The 23,046-nt window shown below is 35.9% G+C and overlaps 3 protein-coding genes across 4 annotated transcripts in view; 2 read left to right on the plus strand and 1 right to left on the minus strand.

Annotated features, from left to right (window-relative positions):
* Window positions 1-5,612, plus strand: part of LOC101743057 (uncharacterized) — a 31,413-nt gene extending 25,801 nt beyond the window's left edge. For both annotated transcript variants that reach the window (XM_038016789.2, XM_038016788.2), the window contains one exon: window positions 372-5,612. In XM_038016789.2, coding sequence (XP_037872717.1) covers window positions 372-495 — 124 coding nt within the window. In that variant the 3' untranslated portion in view covers window positions 496-5,612. The remainder of the gene's footprint in view (window positions 1-371) is intronic.
* Window positions 5,613-6,790: 1,178 nt separating this feature from the next.
* Window positions 6,791-19,746, minus strand: LOC101742916 (RING finger protein unkempt). The gene is made up of 5 exons (XM_038016811.2): window positions 19,425-19,746; window positions 19,132-19,341; window positions 16,722-16,990; window positions 16,184-16,284; window positions 6,791-16,094 (listed from the first exon to the last, which is right to left on the minus strand). Exons 1-5 carry the CDS (start codon window positions 19,481-19,483, stop codon window positions 14,922-14,924), a joined length of 1,812 nt encoding a protein of 603 aa, XP_037872739.1. The 5' UTR covers window positions 19,484-19,746; the 3' UTR covers window positions 6,791-14,921.
* Window positions 19,747-21,240: 1,494 nt separating this feature from the next.
* Window positions 21,241-22,464, plus strand: LOC778457 (h3 histone family 3a). The gene is made up of 3 exons (NM_001098286.1): window positions 21,241-21,351; window positions 21,484-21,771; window positions 21,917-22,464. Exons 2-3 carry the CDS (start codon window positions 21,490-21,492, stop codon window positions 22,043-22,045), a joined length of 411 nt encoding a protein of 136 aa, NP_001091756.1. The 5' UTR covers window positions 21,241-21,351; window positions 21,484-21,489; the 3' UTR covers window positions 22,046-22,464.
* Window positions 22,465-23,046: the final 582 nt, after the last annotated feature.

Below are 23,046 nucleotides of genomic sequence, written 5' to 3' on the forward strand. Positions count from 1 at the left end.
GGTTTAAGCGACATTTCGCTTAACACGCGACATTTATCTTTGTAATTAAAGGTGCGTTATATTTGATATTTGATATTATAACAGTTTGATGTTCTTAATTGAATGTCAATTATGTTTACCACGTTCAAATAGTTGAAGAATTTTTTTATCATTATATATTTTTTTAAATTTTAATTGTAATGTTGCGAAAATGTCGCTTAAACCAAATAGCCTTCATCAATATGAGATGTATATAAGCAAGATTGCGTTAATTGATGTTTTTTTGTTGACAGTTGTATTTATTAATAATAAATGATAATTCTAATAACAAGCTCAACATGTATACAAACTTACACCCTGATTGTTTCACTAAACGTTTGATTCTTCCCCAGAGTGTCCGGTCGCAGCACGTGTCGGTGGACGCTGAGCGGGCGCGGCGTGAGGCTGCGCGCCGACCTCGCCAGCCCCGAGGACGTGTCCCTCGACGAGCGGCCCCCGCCCGGCACCCCCGTCTGACCTCTCGCCTGACCCCCCACGTGACCCCCCACCCTCCTCACTAGTGCCTGATGTCACGTCGATACTGACATCCGAAAATACAACGACTCTACGCTTGCTGGACACCGACCGACCTCCCCTCCCCCTCACTAGTGCCTGATGTCATGTAGACAGTGACATTCGAATATACAACGATGCTAATTAATACGTAAACGCACCAATTATCCGTACGTAAAGTGATAAAATAATCGATTATTGGCAATTATTAACGTATAATCAATTTTTAGGTTAAATAGCTATGATTAAATATAAGTATCAGACCGGACTGCTGGTTGATACTGGTGGCGGAAATCGGACTCTGACAACAGTAATGCCCGTATCGATAACAAAACAGTTATATTTATCGACATCAAAACTAACATTGGCGTTGCATAAAATTGTCTCTATGTAAATGTATAGAGAACTGGAATTAAATAGAGTTATACTTTAGAAATAATCTGGCAAATGTAGTATCGGTAACTTGTAATATAGAGAATTAAAAATTGTCGCAACGCTTCAAAAAATACCAAATTGGTATGAAATGCAGTTCGAGCTTAATTTTTTTTAATATCTTTCTCTCAAGAATCCCTTTATATAAATTAAAATAATAAGTTAAAAAAAGCGTACCTATTAATAAGTAATATTTCCATTTTTGAAATCATATCAGAATATTTTGTTCGTAACAGTTGACAGTACTGAATGAAAGAACGAATTCAAAGAGAACTCTTTAGGTTTAGAGACTTCAAGGTCTTAGTTACCAGGTCATAAAAAAACATCTGCCAACTTAAGCTGATGATAAAGGTAATATCGCTTCAGTAATATTATGCTTTACGAATACCAAAGATCTGTAGGAATGCCTCAATACTCAGAGTATCATTTGTAAAATAAAACATAGTGCCTAGCTAGTGAGAGTAGTGAAGTGTAAATAATATATAACTAGATCCTAGATCAAACGCATAGGTTTATCTTCAAAAGCTTATAGGATGGAAAGCTCTCTATGAAAATACATTGGCTGTGGTGAGAGTTACCGCTGTGATGAGTTTGTATGAGTTTGGCTAACTCTCGGCTTGTACGCCGTAATGACGAAGTACAATCAGTTGCATAAGTGCATGGACACATGCTTTGGAATTATCCATCCACTTTTGCCGGGCATAGTACATGAAATACGATGACCGTCGAATGTCCATATTCTTTGAGTGGAAATTTTTATTTTAATTTATCAATAATTGATTTTATCTTGTTTAAAAACCACGAGGGCCACTGACCTGTAAGTGAGATCAGTTTTAGAATTCAAAGCTACTATGCTTCAGTTTCTGTGCTCCGAACGCTCACGGCTGGCAGCTTGTAAAAAAACTCATTGCATTTGCACGAGCTGATAAAAAAAAGAATGTGTCAAAATTAACAACCCGCTTTGAACACATCGTATGTACATCTCTTTCTGTGTCTAGAGTTTGGATGAGGTGCGAGAGAGATGAGATATCATTATCGATGTTGTATGAAATTAATAAAATAATACTGTTCATGTTTTTATACACGAAATAATACTGAAGCAGTTAAATGAGATTTAGCGTTACCGTTTTAATTGCTTTTTTATCTTATTTTAAGTAAATGTGATTGTTTACAATTACATTTAAAATGCAATTTAAATTAATTTTTAAACTTTTACATTTTTAAATTAATTTATTTAAAAAAAATTATATTGCATACGTTCAGTTTTGACAAAGGCAGCTGGATAACTAGTTTAAAAAAAAAATCCGTCTACCAAAAATATCTAAGTAATTTCTAAAACCTGATTTTTATTGCATCTACTGTGTGAATATAAAAAAAAAATACAACAAAACTCAATCGCATAATATATTACGTTGTAAAGGATTGAAAATGAAATGAAATGCATTTAATTAATTCGAATGAGATTTAAAAATGGCTTTATACTTTTATTTATATCACATATTAATATACCATGACTAATTTATCAATTAAGTACTGTTTAATTTTAATCTAAGATCATTAAAGCGCCAATTATAAGATTGATTACCTCTGATAGCCTAAAAATTGGGATTTGTGAAGGCTCTCCCGCATGTACAACACGACCAAGCCAAGTTTGCACCTCGCTGGAATGTGGCGCTCCGCCCGCTCCCCCGCTCACCTTCCCGCGATCGCCCTGTCGCGTCAGTACGGTTAGCATTTTTGTCGCCGACACGCGTCATACGAGTTTTCGTCTTCCTGTTAAAAACAATAAATGCAAAGTAAAATCTAACAAACATTTGTTTACATTTTTAAAGACATACCGGATCCTTTTTTCAGACCGTACCTAAGCGGCAGTGTGACGTAATCGATGCGAGGTGCAAACTTAGCTTGGTCGAGCTGTATAGATTAACTTAAAATAATAATAACGATAGTTCTAAGATGTAATTAGAAGCTTCAACGTACATTGACAGAATTTCAACAACATCAAAGTGTAAGTTAATTAATATAATTCTCTGATAATGTCATCATAATATCTCTCTATATAAACATGACTTTTTTTCTTTACTTATTCGTGCATTTTACAATATGTAGTTTTATATTTTCAGTAATGACGTGTTTTATTCAAGCATTTTTCATTTAGAAAATGTAACAATAGAACATTGTTTTTTTTTTATAAAAAGAAGTTTCAATAAAACTATAGGAGCTGATAGTTATAAATCGAGAATACAAAAACGAATTTAGATTATGAAAAAGATTGGCCATTATTATGTAGAGCTATTTATTGCCTGCGTCAAGAATTTAAATAAAGAAAATATGACATATAGCGTGAAGAAGTGTGAACTTGTGTGACTTCGCTGCCACAAAACACCAGTTCAGTTTATCATCAGTTTGACGTTTTTCATAGGTCAAATTTGAGGCCGTCAGCGCAAAAGTATTCTAACCCACAATTTTTCATAATCGTGCTTATGTATTGAAATTTATTTATAATATAGGTAATATCCCTAGTATCACTCATAGATAATAGATAGCTTTGTAAACATTATTTTTGCCTACGAAGAGAGAGAGAGAGAGAGAGAGTATCCTTTATTGTACACCAAAAAACAAATAAACAGTGCATGATGATACATTAAATACAAAAAAGTACAATTGGTGGTCTTATCGCTAAAGCATTGTATTAAGCATTGTAAAACTAATTTCAGACCTTATCTCCACATTATTATTATTAAATTCCTTATTTCAGATAATGATCCATATAAATGTTAGTAACAGTTATTTCTTAAAAATAAGTTAGTAAGGACACAGTAATATACCATATATAATTATGGTAGGCTTAGGCCACCTTTGCCCTGTCAGCCTCATTTGATCTGTCGTATGTCAAATGTACACCATAAAACTATGGAGGGTAGAAGTAGGGAGCATCGTCTCAGTATATTAAAAAGAGAAAAAGGGAGCCAATTATGGTGGCGCCATAGTAGCAAGTGGAAAGATTTAAAAAACAGCGTCATAAACTAACACACTTCACTCTGTTTAAAACTGCTATATTCATACCATTTCCACTTCCTACACTAGCGCTATATCGGTGAGTCTTCGAATTATAGCTTGCTGTTTAGAGGTGGACACTTTTTAAATTTGTTCCCTATACAAAATACTGGCTCCTTATCTCTACACTTCATGCATAAAACTGAGAAAATTGTAGGTAATTTAATAAATAAACAAATAATATTGTGGTAACTCTTGAAAAGAGGTGTGTTTTGAGTGTGCTAATGTAAGAATTAGGGCCTATCTAATTTTTTTTTTCTTATGGGCGCTCTTGATGTTTTATAAGTTTATATTAAATATCGTTGTCTCTCGTCTTCTTAATAATAATTCATATCAAAGAACTGCTTTATTTTTGGTAAACATACCACCGATGTTACCAACGCTAATTTAATATATAAAAAAGAACAAAACTGAAGATATCTTTATTAATTAAAACCGTTTTGACATGAAAGATTAATTTAACTAACGAAATACTCATAAGTTATTTGTTTTGCGGATGCGTTTTTAAGAGGGAATAATGCGTGTGACACGTTTATTTCGTTTTGTATGTATTGTTTTGTATCGATTCGAATCTAAGTTAAAAATATAAATTTAGAATAGAAACAGCGTTGCCAGGTGTGATAGTGTCGACCACCATTGAGTGGCATTGGATATAAAGATTAATTCTCCCTCGCGATCAAAACAGTCTTAGCTGACCTGTTAGACGGTCAATTAAACATTTAACTATATGAAACAGTCTTAGCTGACCTGTTAGACGGTCAATTAAACATTTAACTATATGAAACAGTCTTAGCTGACCTGTTAGACGGTCAATTAAACATTTAACTATATGAAACAGTCTTAGCTGACCTGTTAGACGGTCAATTAAACATTTAACTATATGCTTCGTATAACATTCTTGTTTCCCTTGATAGTTGTCTAAAAGTTTTTTGGTGCAATTAAATTCTGTTTATTGGGAAATTGTCACAAATTCCGTTCTCAAATATACATGTATTTTTTTAAAAATTAAAGATCGCTTTCGTCTATTCATAATCATTCAATTTGCAGACAAGCTCGAAGCTACACTTCTCCGTGCGACTACGCGTCCAGGAGATTCATTCGCGAAGCAGCTAGAGTTGTTAGGTCTCCTTTCAACGCACTCGGGTAGATGTTAGCAAATCCCGCTCCTCCAGGCTGAGCCCTTGTTCGCCCTCCTATCCTGATGGCCTCAGGGCTACCAGTAATACCCCAATCATAAAAAAAGGTATAACGGTTCTTGCCAATCTGACGGTTTCTATCGGTCAACTGTGACTGCAAACCACGCTATGAAACTTATTTTACAACAAATAGGAAACTCGTTTATAATCAGATTATTTTTTATGGACGGATTGATGGTAACCTTGAGGACTTCGGGTTTAGCAGCTATCGTCTGGCAGCGCTGTTATGAAGAACTTCATTCGTCCTGCTCATACTCTCTATTTTCATGTTTTAAAGAGAAAGTGAGAAATTACAATCGATATATTTTTCAAGTTAAGCTAATTGAGATTTTATTTGTAAGTCGAGAATGGAATAAAGTAATTTGATTTATGAAAAATATATTGTGAGCTTTAAAAGTGCGTTCTAATTTCATCCCTTGTCGATATATGCCATCTAACATAATGTAATAAATATATTATTATAAAAAACAAAATGTGTGCAATTCACACGTGGTAGAAGTGAAACCTTCCAAAATTAAAATACAATTATCCTAAACGTCATAATTATATGTAAAATTTTGTCATTAGTAAATAATTGTAAGGTAGCGCCCTCTGTGAATTGATATTTTAATTTCACGTATAATCCTAAATTAAAATTCACTACAAGAGCTTTCATACACACGTTAGTATTAAAAAATCTTACAGATGGCGCTGTATTAAATAGTAGTATGTATATTTCTGTCTCACTCTTTGCTGGCTTCTCCTACACATTTTTGTATTTGTGTCTCTTACCTGTCGTTTTTTCTGTTGCATCCGGTTTGAAATCACAACGATTCTAAAGAAGTTTTCACTTCAAAAGCGAAAGTGCTTTTGTTTTTCTTAACTTCGAAAGAGAGCAACGGTACAACGGCAACACAGTATGAGCTGGCCAAGAACTTTGATGGCGGGAAAGGAGTTACCGCGTCTATTTCGAGACGAGATACTAGCAGTGGTCTGGGAAAGGCGGCTTCTTTTGAAGAGCACGGCTGTACTTTTAGTGGGGGAGTCGAATGTCGATGCGCCACTACCGGAATCACTGTCCTGAATTGGTCACCGCGTTCTGGAATTTACTGTAGCATAACATCGGTGAAGAGGGCTAGCTGAACCGCCGGCGATCGGGCTATGTCTTTTATATATAACCTGAAAGACAACGGAGATAGCGGAGCCTTGCGGGAGGCCAACCCGGATTTGATACGGGAGAGGGCCACTTCCCTCTTCTCGATAACAAAACGGACGGTTCGACAAGAAGTCTCAGAAATCAAACAGGCTACTGACCTGACGATTGCCAACTAGCGTTGATTTCTTTAACCCTCGGGGATCACATGTGTATGAGTTTTAGTACAGTTTCTAATCTTGAAGTAATATTGTCTTGTCCTACCCTCTCCCAGCAACCACTAATGGTGTCTTACCACATCCGCATGGTCCACATCAAATATCAGGGTTCCACTACAGTAGTCTCAATCCATTCAATGCAGCAGTCCCAGTGCATCCACTATAGCAGTCTCACTTCCATCAGTCTAGTCCTTATAGTTACCGGGTAATAAAACACTAATAAATAATGAATGGAATTAAAAATTTATTAACCCTACCTATCTATGTTATAATCTTTCCATTTGTCAAAAACACCTTATCACATGGATTTGAAAAGTATTATGGTTACAAAATTCTAAATAATTATGACCTTATGTTAGATTATGTAAAAGCTGAATGTATATTTTGGTACAACTAGTAAAAATATTAAAAAAGGCGATTATTAAAGAAAAAACTTAATTCATAAAGTTTCTATGAGTCATACATGTTTAACGCACATTTTAATTTGTTTTCTACTACAAAGAAATTTTATTACTAATTTACTACGATAAAAATTTGAAAAGAATTTGTTGAAACTACCTAACTAGTGATTAAATATAAAATAATAATACAAGAAGAAAAAAACATTACAATTATGTAGTAATTAAAATGTTATTACATATTATGTTTACCACAAAGAAATTCGAACAAAAATTGGTCCTAATAAAAATGCAATCTCTAATAAATATTCATGTAAAAATTTCTTAATAATTTTAAATGAATATTAAACATTTCTTTCAGCAAATTCAAATGCAGCTCGTATCGAAACTATTTTAATTTGTATTTAAAAAAAAACCTATGACTGATCTTATCTGTGATTAAAACATTCATATTAATATCATATAATAAAAAAAAAACAATCAGTCATATTTAAACTACAATAAAACTTATAACGAAAACATAGTGACAGTGCAGCATATAAAATGCAAAAACAATTAACATCATATGGATATCTTTTTCTAGATTTTTCTAGTAAAAAAACCCATCTCCATTCAGTTTAAAGACATACTAAATAATAGTGTTATTTTTAAGTGTGCAGTATCCTTATTGTGATTTTATTATTATATGGTCAATCATCGTGACTGACTTGTACGCGAACATTGTCGATACGAATTACTGATATCATTTAGTACCAGAGCCTACTAACAAAACGGTGACACATCCAAAACTGTTTGAAGTCGTGAGATCAGATTCCTATTTAAGACAACACGAGTATTTTATAAAAAAAATATAAATTAATTTTGGGTCAGTGGCTCTTGTACTAAACAGTATGTTCAAAAAAACGTTAATTGTACCTACGTACCAACTTCATTTAGAACTGTTCTAATTTTATCTCAAAGAAGTCATAAGCTACAGAAATACTGCATTATATGTATTATTGAATAATGGATTATTATCTAAAACAATCCTACAGAAATAATAAAAAAATCGTGATCATTTTCAATTGCAACAAAATATCGTTGAAAACAATAATTAAGACTTATTAACATCAATAACAATATATATAATAATGTAGTGTGTTCTGTTGAATTTAATCCGGTGGCTACACTCGACACGTGAAGACGCGCGATCGGTGTGCTTAGTGCGAGTTTCTTAACGTCCTCGATAGCGTAAAAGTTAAGCCATTTTTGTATGCAGTTGGAACAGCGCCCCTAGCGACGAACGTACGCAAACGATCCCATTCCATACAAATATTATTATGAGCTAACTTTTACGCTATCGAGAGCTTTAAAAAACTCGCACTAAGCACACAGGACTGTGTTACCTGAACTGTGTGCTTAGTGCGAGTTCCTTAACGTTCTCGATAGCGTAAAAGTTAAGCCATTTTTGTATGCAGTTGGAACAGCGCCCCTAGCGGCGAACGTACGCAAACGATCCCATTCCATACAAATATGAGCTAACTTTTACGTTATCGAGAACGTTAAAAAACTTGCACTAAGCACACTGATCTTTACTAAGCCCCTCCGTGTGGACCATATCAGGAACAACCTCCTCATCAAGAGAAAACCCGTTTGAACAATACCGCGGGCAAGCATCACAAAAACGACCAAAATAATAGGCAGTTAAGATACTTTCGAACTGTGTGTTTAGTGCGAGTTTTTTAACGTAAAATTTTACTCAAATTTGTATGCAGTTGGAACAGCGCCCCTAGCGGCAAATTTAGGAACCCTATCCGAGTCCATACAAACTTGAGTTAACTTTTACGCTATCGAGAACTTTAAAAAAACTCGGACTAAGCACACTATGATTATTTTGGCTCAAAACTAAGGTAGTTTCGTCAAAAATCAGACGATACGGCTGTATATACTGACTCAAAAGTGGTTTGTTAGTTACGTGTTTAACGTATATCAGTAATTAGTCAATTTTATAAAAAAATATTTTTTACATTACCTAATTAGTCATGAATTAGACTTTCCTGAAAACGCAGCAGATAATAACAACTCTAATCCTTTCTCTTTTTGTGAACGTTCTGATATTATATACAACTATGACAGATATTTAAATTTGAAAATGTTTTTTTTTATGTGCTCCATAACTTATTATTACCAAAAATAAAAAATGTTTACCGAATACATCCGTGTTCTTGATTATGCATAAAGGTAGGATTTATGTAAAATTTAAAATCGTATCTATTTATTTATTTATAATAGAGTATAAAATGTGATTTTTTTACTATCAAACGATTATAATAAATTCTGATTACACATTGACAATTTAAAACAATACATTCCCTATTAATTTATTTTTGGTAATTAAAATCTAACGGTCGCGTATTTATTAATAATATATAATTTTATAAACGTTTTGTTCTGTTTACATTTAGAATAAAAAAGCAGGTACATAAAGTCGATATAGGATTTGATGAGTCTCTCCATGTGATATATAAATCTAAGTATATAAAAATAAATATGATCTCTAATACACGTCTAAATTTGAAAAACGCTAGCAAGCTACAACCACTACAACCTATGGCCACACAGTACATTTTGCATTACGCCATCAATATAAAAAACTATTCAAACACATTTCGATACTCCACGAAGATGTAAATATCCAATATATATATATATATTAATAATTATAATTATGAGGTAATAAGTTTTCATTCTGTTTCGGGAACCCAACGAGATTTTTTTAAACGTCTTAACCTCATATTGGGTTTTATTAAAATTTTATCTTTCAATTTTAAAAGTTTCATTTTTTTCATATGTACCGCTTACATAAATATAAATATATCTCGTATTAAAAAACCCTTCGTTCAATCTCGGTGCATCCCTCGCACAGCAACAGTTTTTAATTTAACTTTGAATTTCAAGACTCAGTCGTTTTAGTACATCAGGATTTAGGTAATTATCGGGACGTTACGTTACGTGTGTGACGCTGACTCAATAATGAATCGCGAGCGTGCGAGTGCGATTAACTTCTCATTGTTTCTTTTATCACGCATTAATTCCGGAGGTACGCTACAGATGTCGCTACTTTATCGCAAATATGTGGTTCAGCTATTTTGTAAACAAACGAAATAATAGTGTAGACCAGTGATTCTCAACCACTGTTCCGCGGCGCTTTTGTGTGCCGCCAAATTTTGCGAATATATAATAATTTTAATATTATTAAATTATATCATTTTAAAAGAAAAATATTTTAAACATGAATAGATATTTAAATCCACAAAAAAAAATGTATAGTATATTTTAGTTTATTTCGTATATTAAAATTTTTTGATAAACTATTTATGCAGTGTGTTGTAGTAAGTAAATAATTTTTATCTTTTTTTTTTGTGTGCCGCCAAATTTTGAAATCGTTAAATATGTGCCGCAACAAAAAAAAAGTTGAGAATCACTGGTGTAGACTGTGGGACCGTTGCTGATATAGTAAATAATTTCCATTGTAACTGTCAGTGCAAAGCTCTTAGTTTATATATAATATATACGGTCGGTCTTCGTAACATGCAAGCTCTTTCAAAGATCCCCACCTCCGAACCATACGTGCGTTGCTGTATGTCATCCGTAATTTGTTTTTTCTGTTACCATTAACCACGATAACCTTAGATACGTATAAAAGTTACAACACGTACCACATTAGCGGGTGTTAATAAACACAATAGGACACTAAAAGTCCGCAAAATGCGTGTTGAGGGAATAATACACAATATTAAAATTTTATTAAAAGAGCGCTATATACTATTTTGTACTTGGTAATGGGTGAACTACACTGTAATTGCGACTAAAATATCAATTATTGCGGACTCTAAATTGTTCGTTTTTTTTATCCTGTGTACTTAGTGCGAGTTTTTTTAACGTTCTCGAGAGCGTAAAAGTTAACTCAAATCTGTATGGAGTTGGATAGGGTTCCTACGTTTGCCGCTAGGGGCGCTGTTCCAACTGCATACAAATTTCGAGTTAACTTTTACGCTATCGAGAACGTTTAAAAAACTCGCACCAAGCACAAAGTTCTATGCGTATAAAAAGCTCAAGAAATTAATTTTTTTATTTGGATATTATTAAATGTAAAGGATATACGAAGTTTTCGTAGCAGATATCAACGGATACCCCGATAGGGTTGTCACGTAAATTTTAATAAAAAATCAAAATATCGTTATAGTTTCTGAATTCTAAATGCGAACACCAAACAATCGGTCAATTATAGTGTTAGTTACCCTACCGTTATTTTGTAAGTGGGCTCTAACATTACGTAAACTAGACTGCTCATCGTCAAAATATTAACAAATGTAGCTAACGCATCATTACATCGATTACCCAAAAACAGGGTTTTATTATAATCTGAAACTAGATAGACGTACACAAAATATCAAAAGGCAAAACGGGCGCGTATTGCTTCAGTTACGATATTGCGACATATGCCACTACATACTTACTTACTTAAATAACATATGTTTAATATTACGATATTATCTATACCCAACTTTATGAATGCGGAACGAAAACGACTCATTAAAAAAATAAAACAAATTCAGTTGAAAACACCACCTCCGCGATTAAAACATTGACAAGACATGAAAGAAATTGACAAAAGAATAAGTTTAATAGCCGTCGAGAACAATTGAAATACATACTTATTATATACATACAAAAAAATATCCATAAAATATACAAAAAAAAAACATACTTTTAATTTATTTGCATTCAATTTGTAACCGTTTATTATTGCAAAAACACATCCTATTTATGGTAGATAATAAATATTATTCAGTTTTTTTGTCGTTATTAGTCGCTTTCGTTCTGAATTCCCAAAGTCGATTAAAATTTGAAAAAATACTACTTAAATCTAAATTCTTTTTAAACGCTAATACAAATTTTGTTTTGTCACTATCATTAAATATTCAAAGTTACAAAAAAATAATAATAATAAAATACTTGTAACACTTCACTTCAATATAATTATCTGAAATACATAGATAGATGAATATAAATAGCCTTAACAAAAATACAGCGTCTAATCAGATTACGTTCGTATAAAATAAAAAGATTTCAATACAAAAATTTTGTGTTGTGAATTTTCTTATAAAAAACATTAGAAATTTTTTTAAGACAAAAATTACCGACTCCAACAAATCCTTTTGCCTCAAACGCTACAGATTACATTTGCGAGTACACTTGTCGACTATATACTACCACATCGCCTTCACCATGCCTGGGGTTTTGTTACCATGACAACACAATAACGAAAATTCAATGATCCACAGAGTATCACGACTACTTAAAAAAAGCAACGTTCCTTTTGACTTTTGAAAAAAAATGGAATACCTTCTCATCTATGGAGACAGTGAAATTCCTTGGTATCTTAAAACAGTATTGTGAGATGAGATGAAATCTCTGTAAAGGATCACAGTATTTTTATGTCTCGTATAATGGCTAAGGACAAAAAGCCGAGTAATGGACAAAAAAAAAAAGAATTTCAAAGCGCTATAAATTACTAACATCCACATATAACGATCTCCTACGGCTCATTGAAACGGAAAACCCATCATTTCTATCTAAAATGTACGAAAGGCAAAAAAAAAAATTTTTTTAAATGTCTAAAGAAAAATGAATCTTATCTCAACCGCAGAAATCAGATTTTTCAATTTGATAACTACTCTTCCAGCGTTTGAACTCTTATCAAGATTCTACATTCACATGAAAACGTTAATATAAAAATGCATTTAATCGAATACAGTCTAGTTACTCTTTTCATTTAAAACAGTATACAAACTTTCAATAGCCAAGTCATAAAGATTATCAACGTTCATAAGATATAATCTGTGGAAATGCGACAAACACCTACTGAAACATTTTTAGTATAACTGCGAGAAATTACCAACGATGGCAAAACTGTATAAGGCGATAATTTAACAATAAAAAAAAATTAAAAAACATTGTGGGAAGTCAACCTTGACTATTGTTTAAATACCATTCAATAATTATTGGAAGCTCCAAGCGTGTACGAACCATAGACAAAAACTATTTATTTCAAACAGATTAAATATGCGTTATCTTTCTATGATTATTATTATTATTAAAATGTTACTTTATATTCGTTTCGTTTATTGGTCCTTTTAGTGAATGAATTTTCAGGATTATGGCGCAAAAAATAAATACACTAATTTAGTGTACTGTCCTACTTTAGTAAAGTCCAGTAAGCCCTCTATCACCTACATACATATACATAGTAAATTGCATATAATCCTTTCTTAATTTTGATTGACTTGCATGAGCTATTCTTCACTCCGAGAAAAAAAAAAAAACTATGTTTTTATAACTACACGAGGCTTTGTGCGAACTAAACCCAAATCGCTACAGAAAACTACAATCTAAACATATACTCAGCGAGAAGGGGCGTAGTATATAAATAATATATATATGTGTAAGACTATAAACTGCATTATTTTAAACTCTATGTTAAATATGCCAACATCATTATGTGATTATAAAATTATTAAAAATGTGCAACACTATATTTCTGCATTACAACAATCGTACAGACATTGATCAATATCAATGTATAATTAATATAATATACAAAATATACATTTTTTTCAATTCAAAATTATTTAAGCTAGAACTACACGAGACACACGTGTGACTATATGACGTTAAGACAAGCCAAATGCTCACCGGAGTCTATATTTGAGAACAAGCTGTTTAGAGTAAGCGATCAAACAATAGTTTAGTTTGGTTTATATATTAATTTTCAGTTTAATTTTAGTCACAAACGTTCTTAGATACTGAACCCTTTACTGTGCACAATCCAACACACTACTGCCCTTTTTTAAAATAAAAAAATGCAATATAGTGTGTTCGTATGAACATGTAAACGCAGCCATATGACGGGATGTGGGTAGGTGATTTTTGTACACTGAACGTGTGCCTCGCCCTAACATAGTACTAGTTTAAAAAGTACACTAAAGGTACACAGCAATGTCAATGAATACACGATTGTTGTAAATACTAATTGAATTATAATTATATTTTGTATTTTCAGTTCAAAGTCACGATTACAAGTTCCTAAAATATGTAATGCGCGGGTTATACGCACGACATTTTTCTTATTATTGCTTTTCCATTCCTTAACCCTAGTCTATTTATGCATATCTTTTTTTAATGACAAAATTCCTTGGATTTTGATTAGAAAAGGAATTTGACTTTCAACTTCATTAAATTCCAAATATGAAATAAGACCGTGGTTACAGATTTCCAAGGTTTCTTACTTTAATATAAATTATTTTGTATTTTTAACAATGTTGCCAATACATCTTTCATGGTTTTTGGTCGTTCAATAGACCTCTCTCATACATATGCAGAAAATAGCTCCAAAACTAGTTCGTGATTCACAAGACAGATTACCACAAAATATAAGTTTCTACTGAAATAGCTTTTGTTCTTTTTATTCTTCAGAATAAGTTTGTTGTTAACTTACATCTACTATTTTCATCAAATTTAAAAGTGTCCAAGTGGCATATTTATTATTATTTTGTCATTTTAATATTGGTCAATAGCGGCAGATCTTAAATTCTTATTGTATTGTTAAGTATATATTTTCGTATCAGTATTAATAAATGCAAACGCAATGCAGGAGCATAAGCTCCTGTCCCTTCCAAATGAATAATGCAAGCTCTTTAAGCAGCGAGAAAACCTTGACGCAACGCATTTCTGTTAAGTGTTTTGTTCGATACTCTAACAGAAGACGAATGTCAATGACCTCGCGATCGATAGTTTTCCACGAGATATTGTTCTCTATGATTTACCTTTGACAATGGTGAATATTAACGTACGGTTCAAGTGGCACTCGAAGAGCAGTATTTCAAACAGCAACCGGAACGAGGCGGCGCCGACGCTATTGGTGTCTCTGCACCGGGGTCTGGCAGTAGGGGCAGTGGTCCGTGGTGCCCGCGCACTTGTCGCACAGCACGTAGTGGTTGCACGGCGCCAGCGTGACGCTGCGGGGCTGCTCCTCGCAGCCCATGCACTTGGTGGCCGTCTCCAGGTACAACGCCTTCTCGATCTCCTCGAGGTCCGCCCGCGCGCGCGACTGCAGCGCCTTGAGCGCCGGCAGCGACAGCGCCCGCGGGTCCCGGCGCGGCGCCAGCGCGTCCAGCTCGCGCCGCAGCGCCAGCGCGTGTGCCAGCGCCTCGTCGCGCTGCCGCTCCGCCACCGCCGCCTTGCGCGCCGCGTCCTCCGCCTCGCGCTGCCACGCCTCGCACGCCGCCCGCGCCTGCGCCACGCGCTCGTCCCACCGCGCCACCGCCGCCCGCGCCGCCGCCACCTCCTCGCGCAGCCGCGACACCTCGCAGCCGCCGCCCTCGAACGCGCCGAAGCTGCCAGCCTTGAGACCGAACGCGTCGGGTCCGTATCGCAGGAAAGCCGGCAGCGGTGAGCCGCCCGGGGGACTGAACCCGCGCAGGGCGGGTCGCGCCGACGGAATGTTGACGGGAGCGGAGCCCGCGAGCGCGCCCTCGCCGTCCGAGAGATCGCGGTCCAGAGCCGCGACAAGATTGATGGGGTCATCGAGGTGCAGATCGTCAAGTGCACAGCCGACCACCTCCTGCAGCACGGCGGTATCGAAAGGCAGAGGCCGAGCACGCGCAGCCTGCGGACCAGATCCCCCGCTGGACGTGGACGCGCATTCAGATCCGTCACCGGCGCCATTTGTGAGAGGACCGGAAGGGGTTGTAGAGCGATCTTTCTTGTCGGGCAACGCGGAGGACAGCAAGTCCGCGAGACTGGTTCCGCAGTCGCCGGGGCCGGGCTCGCGGCCGCCAGGTTCTTCGGGCTCAACGTGCGCAAAGGCGCAGAACAAGCCTCGTGGACAGTATCCCGCCTGCTGAACGTCGTTGCATTTTGTGGATTTATAGATTTCTGGATGGAACTGCTGCTCCGTCCGCGTATGACAGTATCCACAAGTGTCACCGGCTTCACAATTGCTGGGCTCGCCCCACTCCTCACCATGCTTCACGTTCGGGCATGGTGTGCTGCGATATTTATACTTTCTAGGAGACCTACGTTTATCCTGCAAATTGATAGAATTTATTATGTTTTATACTTGTTTTATTTCAAATATTTATTTATAATTTCAATTAACAAATCCTTATCACTCACTTTACTATTATGATACTGAGGGCATGCATACCCTTGTCTACAAAGCCTAGGAGGTCTTTTACATGGTTCCGTTTTATATGATGACAGGACATAATTTGTATCTGTGAACAAGTAAACTTGTCAATTTCAGTTAAAACATCTATTTACATTTCATCTAATATATTTTTAATTTTGTATAATGTTGTGGCTTTATCAGAAAGTTCAAGGTCACCCAAAGAGAAATGGAGAGGGCTATGCCCAGATCAAATCAGGAATGAAGAGATTTGCAGGAAAACCATGGTAGCCATTATAACATAACATAGCCCAAAGAATAGCGACATTGAAGTGGCAGTGGGCAGGGCACATTGAGCTCATAGAAGACATGGAGGTTGGGACCGAAAAGATCCCGTACCGGAAGACGTAGCGTGGGTAGGTCTCCCACGAGATAATCAGACCTGTCAAAATTCGCGGGTACCCGCTAGATTTAGGGTGCGCAGGACCGGTCGTTGTGACGTCTGTGGACTGAAAGATAGTTAGAAGGTAATGTTGAGGACAGTACCTTGCCACTTGGGGTCTTCGTTGATGAGGTTCCGCTCTCGGTCGAGGGCGTTGGGCGCGGCGTCGTCGTCCGCGTCGAGTGCGTGCAGCTCGCGCACGTCCAGCACGGGGGGGCGCAGGTCGGGCGCTCCGTGTGCGAACGCGCAATGCGCCCCGTTCTTGGTGCAGAGGCCGCGCGTGTCCGTGTCGTGTACGCACATGCAAGTTTTGTAGTAGCGCAAGTGATATCGTCGCTCCGTGTCGCCTGCTGTACGATGCAGGAACGGACACCTGATGCGTGCACATTTGTTAATGATATATATACAATTATGATAAATCTCACGATTTTCTTCTCTCCGCATTGTATTCGTTCAAGAAATATTTGTGTTTAGCATGTAATGTAAATTTAAATTGCTCGACTATGAAATTAACAAAAAATAATAATAATAATAATCTTACAGCACTATTGTTGATATGATTCAACTAAAAAACGTGGTATACTCTCAGAATTTTTTAAAAGAACCCATCACGGCCTTTTGATCATCCCAACACTCAACACCAAAGCAGAGATTCATCCCTACTACCTGAAACTTCTGCTTCCGTACAGAATTTCAATATATCCTTTTGCCATATACTATGAATGAACTCCTCTCCTCAGTGTTTCCTGAGCACAACAACACAAGCTAATTCGAGTAACGTTTGAAAACTTATTTTAGCAGTAGACTATGGTGTTTTTTTTTTTATGATTGAAGGATTACTGGTGGCCCGGAGGCCTTTCCAGTTTCACCAGGACAGGTGGGCGAGCAAAGGCTCAGCCAGGAGGGGTGGGATTTGCTAACAGCTACCCGAGCGCCTCCGAAGGAGCCCTAACAACTCAAGAGTAGCTGCTTCGCGAATGAATCTACTACCGGATCGGAATCGCGACCCGCTGAGAAGATCCGGCGGGAAACTCAGCGAGCTGATTCATGGGTTAGGTTGCACGGCGAACTCTTTGTCGAGTTCGACGAGTACGGTTACCGAGGTCCCTAAGCCTGCTCCTAGAGCTGAAGGCGTCTAGTGCAAAGGTTATTGGATCTGATGGATCCGTAAGGACGTGTCTAGGGCGTCGACGGTGACTGGCTCCTGCATGATCAGGATTTGGGGAGTAGTCAGCGGCGGCTACGATAAGGCGATTATCATGACGCATAGCCTTATCGAAGTACCGTTCTGACGCTGACTTCATGTATTTCTGTATAGATTCGAGGCCCAGGTCGTCGTGTAGGTCAACGTTCCTCACGAACCACGGAGCTCCGACGGCCAACCTGCAAAAGCGGGATTGTAGAGATTGAAGGGTGTCTATGTGTGTGCGGGCCGCGTGAGCGAACACCACACTCGAGTAGTCATGACGGGAGACTATGGTGTATTTTTGCTTTTGCATAATACTTTGCAAATTGCCTAAGTTTATCATCACTTTCACATGTGAGATGACTTATTTAGACTGGCTGTATAGCTTGGATGTCAATTACCACAATACCGATGGCAGCATGTGAAAATTTGAAGAATACGCTTTGGTAAACTTTTTTTATGTACCTATAAAGAAGTCACACACAGTCATCTGATCCCAAACTAGGATTGCCTGCACTGTGGAACTGAGACTGATATATAATATATATTTTTATTGATAGAAAATAAATAAAGTTTAAATACATACATATATATAGATATTAAACACCCACACAAAGAGCAAACAAACCTGTTCATTACGTGAATGTTTGCCCGATGTAAGCCATTGGTATTAATTTCAGCAACATATGTACTTAAAACTTTTTGTTAAAACATCTACAAGTATATGTGATCAAACAGCATAGTTTTCTTAGTGTCTAACCAACATTAATTTATGGACAAAATGTGTAAACACTATGACACATTATTTGATTGAATTGGATGAATTATTAGGTAATACAACCATTAAATGAATCTGTTGACTTATTTTTTTTTTCAAACAAAGATCCACATTCAAAGAAAATGAAAAAGTTGAGCACTTTCATTTCTATATTATGTTACAATTAAGGGCTTCATTCCAAACACTAGATATAAATTATATTCAATACACACAAAAAAGTTAAACATATCAATTTCAAAAGTTTATCATTTAATTTCAATTACTTCTGTGATACACAATCCTCTGATACTTATAGTATTGTTCTTGTGAAAAATGACAAGTGAAATTACAAAATGAAATAAATTAAACATTATTTTATTAAAATACCAAACTCGAGCACTATAGTAAATTTTGTTTAGTCAAAATAAACAACTTTTTTAGATGTTTTGTGATTTTTGTACACAACAGAACATTGAACAGAATCTTTTTAAATGTATTAAGGTTACGAAAAACAAGTATATTTTGTTTTCTACAAAATGTTTAGGTAAACAAAGCGTGTTATAGTACTCACTCGTCTCCGTCTTCGCAAACGCCCGACGTCTCGTTGTACTTCGTACAGTAATTGTCCGCGCTATAGTTGAAGGTCCCGTCTCTTTTTCTAACAGGTCTGCGTCTCCTTTGATTATTAAAATGCCAATGAAAACACGTAAACGGCCTGTGTTGTGTACATTTATGTTGGAGAAAAGATGGACACTGCTCCACTCGGAATTCTTTTAGATATCTGTAATGCAACAACTCCAATTTAATGTTCACCGACATCACATCACGTTTACTTTAAATTTTGTAAACTAAATGGTTCGTTACTTGTAATGATTCGGTTTTTCGGTTTGGGCTGTTAACAAAGGCTTGGATTCCGACGGCATTTTGGAAAACTAGGTATTACTGCGCCTTTCGCGTCGCGCAGGGTACGCTTACCGCCAACCAATTAAATTCAATCACTTTTCCGAACTAATCTTAAACAGCTATTTTTATAAGAATTTACTTTTATAAATGGATGAAAATAAGTTATGCGATCCATTTAAACAAAAATAACGAAAGTCCAAAACATTAAAAACTTTTATTTTCATGGGTTTTGAAAAAAAACCTATCAAATAACATTCGTGACAGCAGAAATGTCACATCGACTGTTGTGTTTTCTGTTTGTTTCTTTCTATCTTCAATATTTTGCCACATGCATCTTGAGATAAAATATTTGGAAAGTTGCATTCCTTTTTACGCTTTAGATTATATTAGTTTGGTGCTTTTCATTAAATAGTACGAGTGCCCATTCTCCTAACCCATTTGGGTTCCCTACCACTTGTAACTATTATTTATAATGCTATACTTGTAACTATTATCTATAATTTGTTGGGATGAGGACTATGTAGTTTTCATCTTGCCTTATTGTGACCTTTATAGCTTAAAGTGTTGACGACAGGCAGGCGGACAATCGAAGATCCTGTCCTGCCGATTGGGAATGGGAAAAAACTGGCTATGTTATAAACTATTTATAACTCGGTCACATAAGTGAAATTTATTTACGTTACTTTATTTATGTTCTGTTCAAAAGAGTCCAACAAATTACTTACCCATTAACAATTGTAAGTAATTACAATAAATAACAGAATTTTTTGTTAATTGAATTGGGAGATATCTTCTTTTTTTTTTTATTGCTTAGATGGGTGGACGAGCTCACAGCCCACCTGGTGTTAAGAGGTTACTGGAACCCATAGACATCTACAATGTAAATGCGCCACCCACCTTGAGATATAAGTTCTAAGGTCTCAGTATAGTTACAACCGCTACCCCACCCTTCAAACCGAAACGCATTACTGCTTCACGGCAGAAATAGACGGGGTGGTGGTACCTACCCGTGCGGACTCGCAAGACGTCCTACCACCAGTAATTACGCAAATTATAATTTTGCGGGTTTGATTTTTTATTACACGATGTTATTCCTTCACCGTAGAAGTCAATCGTGAACATTTGGTAAGTACGTATTTCATTAGAAAAATTGGTACCCGTCTGCGGGATTCGAACACCGGTGCATCGCTACATACGAATGCACCAGACGTCTTATCCTTTAGGCCACGACGCCGCGACGACTTGAATCTGATCAAATTTAAACCAGTTCATTTTTAAAATGAATTCAACTTTTTCTTCATCAGTGGTACAAACAGACGATAAACTCATTTTAAAAATGTGATGTAATAATACATGTTTACGAATTTACCATTTAGATGGAAGAGTGGTGTATGGACACTGATATATTTTGGTAGGTTGGAAATAAAGTAATTTCTGTATAGATTTTTCCTTTCAACCTAGACGAGCATATGGTCCATCTGAGGATGAGCGGTTACCATCGCTTTAGGACGTCAGTAATTGCATAGTGATTTGTCGCGGAATTGTATGTGTGATATCATATTTTTTCGTAACATATGTAAGAGACTTCTATGCCTCTCCTCAAAAAATCGAAATATAAATCAAAATAAATCACACTAAAAAGTGCATAACCAATAGCGTTCAAGAAAGACGAATGCAAAACACCAATCAAATAGCTGAGTATAGTAACCAATGGTAAACGTTGAAATGAACCTCTGAGAGCCAATCAGTTCACAAGAGCTTGGCGTCAGTTTCACCCGCCATTCTCTCCGACGCCATTTTGAGCATATGATCGTTGTTGTGAAATTGGTCAATAAATTCTAAAATAATAGAAAATTAGTAGCTTAACTTGTGAAAAACATTAAAAAAGGTGTGTAGATTTACTAATAGCTTTAAGGAGATATAATTTGTTGTGTTAACTTCACCGTAGAAAATTTTATTGATATTTATTGTTTGCCAAACTAAGTCATGTCGATATGTATTGTGTAAAATTTTATTTCAGTAAACAATGGCTCGTACTAAACAAACAGCCCGTAAATCTACTGGAGGTAAAGCTCCGCGTAAACAACTTGCTACAAAAGCGGCGCGAAAATCAGCGCCGAGCACTGGTGGAGTCAAGAAGCCACATCGTTATCGCCCTGGTACAGTGGCCCTTCGTGAAATTCGTCGTTATCAGAAGTCTACTGAGTTGCTTATCCGTAAGCTGCCTTTCCAGCGTCTTGTGAGAGAAATCGCTCAGGATTTCAAAACTGATTTGCGTTTCCAGTCTGCCGCCATCGGAGCTCTCCAGGTACCTATGATTAATGTATTTCAACATGTGCATAGTTTTTGCATAATTGATATTCTGACCCATAAGACCTTGTCGATCTAAAAGCGACAGAAAATTTTATTATTAAATTGAACCTAAATGCTAACATTGTTATGGAACCTTTCAGGAGGCAAGCGAGGCTTATCTCGTTGGCTTGTTCGAAGACACCAACTTGTGTGCTATTCACGCCAAACGTGTGACCATCATGCCGAAGGATATTCAACTTGCTCGACGAATCCGTGGTGAACGTGCTTAAATTAGTTTAATTGTAATTTTGATTAGATGTAATTCTGTAACTTTTTTATGTCTCACTTATATTAAATTAACCTTAAATATTATAATATCCATTACATCATAAGGAGGCAGAACTGATTTTTTTTCATTCTAATAATGGTATGCTACAATGAAGTATGAGAATGATGTATTTCATCAAAATTCTGTAATTGGACTTCTTGCTAAACCAAGATATGGTCATGTAATATTGTGTAAGGTTCATTAGTCACAGAAAAAGCCCATGGATGCCTGATCTGTGTTAAATGACTTTGTAAGTTGTGTCTAGCAGTAGTTATTAGGTAATATTTCCAAGCCACACATGCGTGTGAGTAATCTGTGTTTGAACTGATTCATAATGTGTAATTGAGTATTTGGTGTTAAATAAATCTAATTTAGACTTAACGGCTTTTTTTAATATTTTTGTCAGTTTCAGTTTTGTTAAGCAGGTGGTTTACATTTTTTATTAGCTACGAGGGCCAGATGAGTTCACTACTCACTTGACACTAAGTCATTACCTGAATCTATTAATTATAAATATACATATGGCTGCTGTTCACCATGAGATAAGCTTAAAGTTTCGAGTGTTAATGACTTAGCATGTCCTATACGATTCTTAAAAAAAATCACTTCATAACTGTAATAGTGATTATGGATAAACCCCACTGATATGTATATCCAGTACGGCAAATCATAGGTGAGGGATTTTCTGATAAAGCTGGATTATCATTTAGGTTGTTTCATTTGTTGGATTGTCCACTCCTATTTATGTATTTCTCTAATAGTATGTCTCAAACAAAGTACAGAAGAGTAAAAAAATACATAAAAATGGCAAGTTAAGTTTGTAGTTAGCTACACTACAGCATGGAATTTCCAAAATGGATTTGGAAATATGGGCAAAAACGGAAACAATAATGCATGGGATTGTTTTCAATGAAAACAACCAAATGCAAATTTTAATAATGAAATTATCAAACATTTTATTCA

The sequence above is a fragment of the Bombyx mori genome, chromosome 17, assembly GCF_030269925.1.
Source record: "Bombyx mori chromosome 17, ASM3026992v2".
NCBI classification, from domain to species: domain Eukaryota; kingdom Metazoa; phylum Arthropoda; class Insecta; order Lepidoptera; family Bombycidae; genus Bombyx; species Bombyx mori.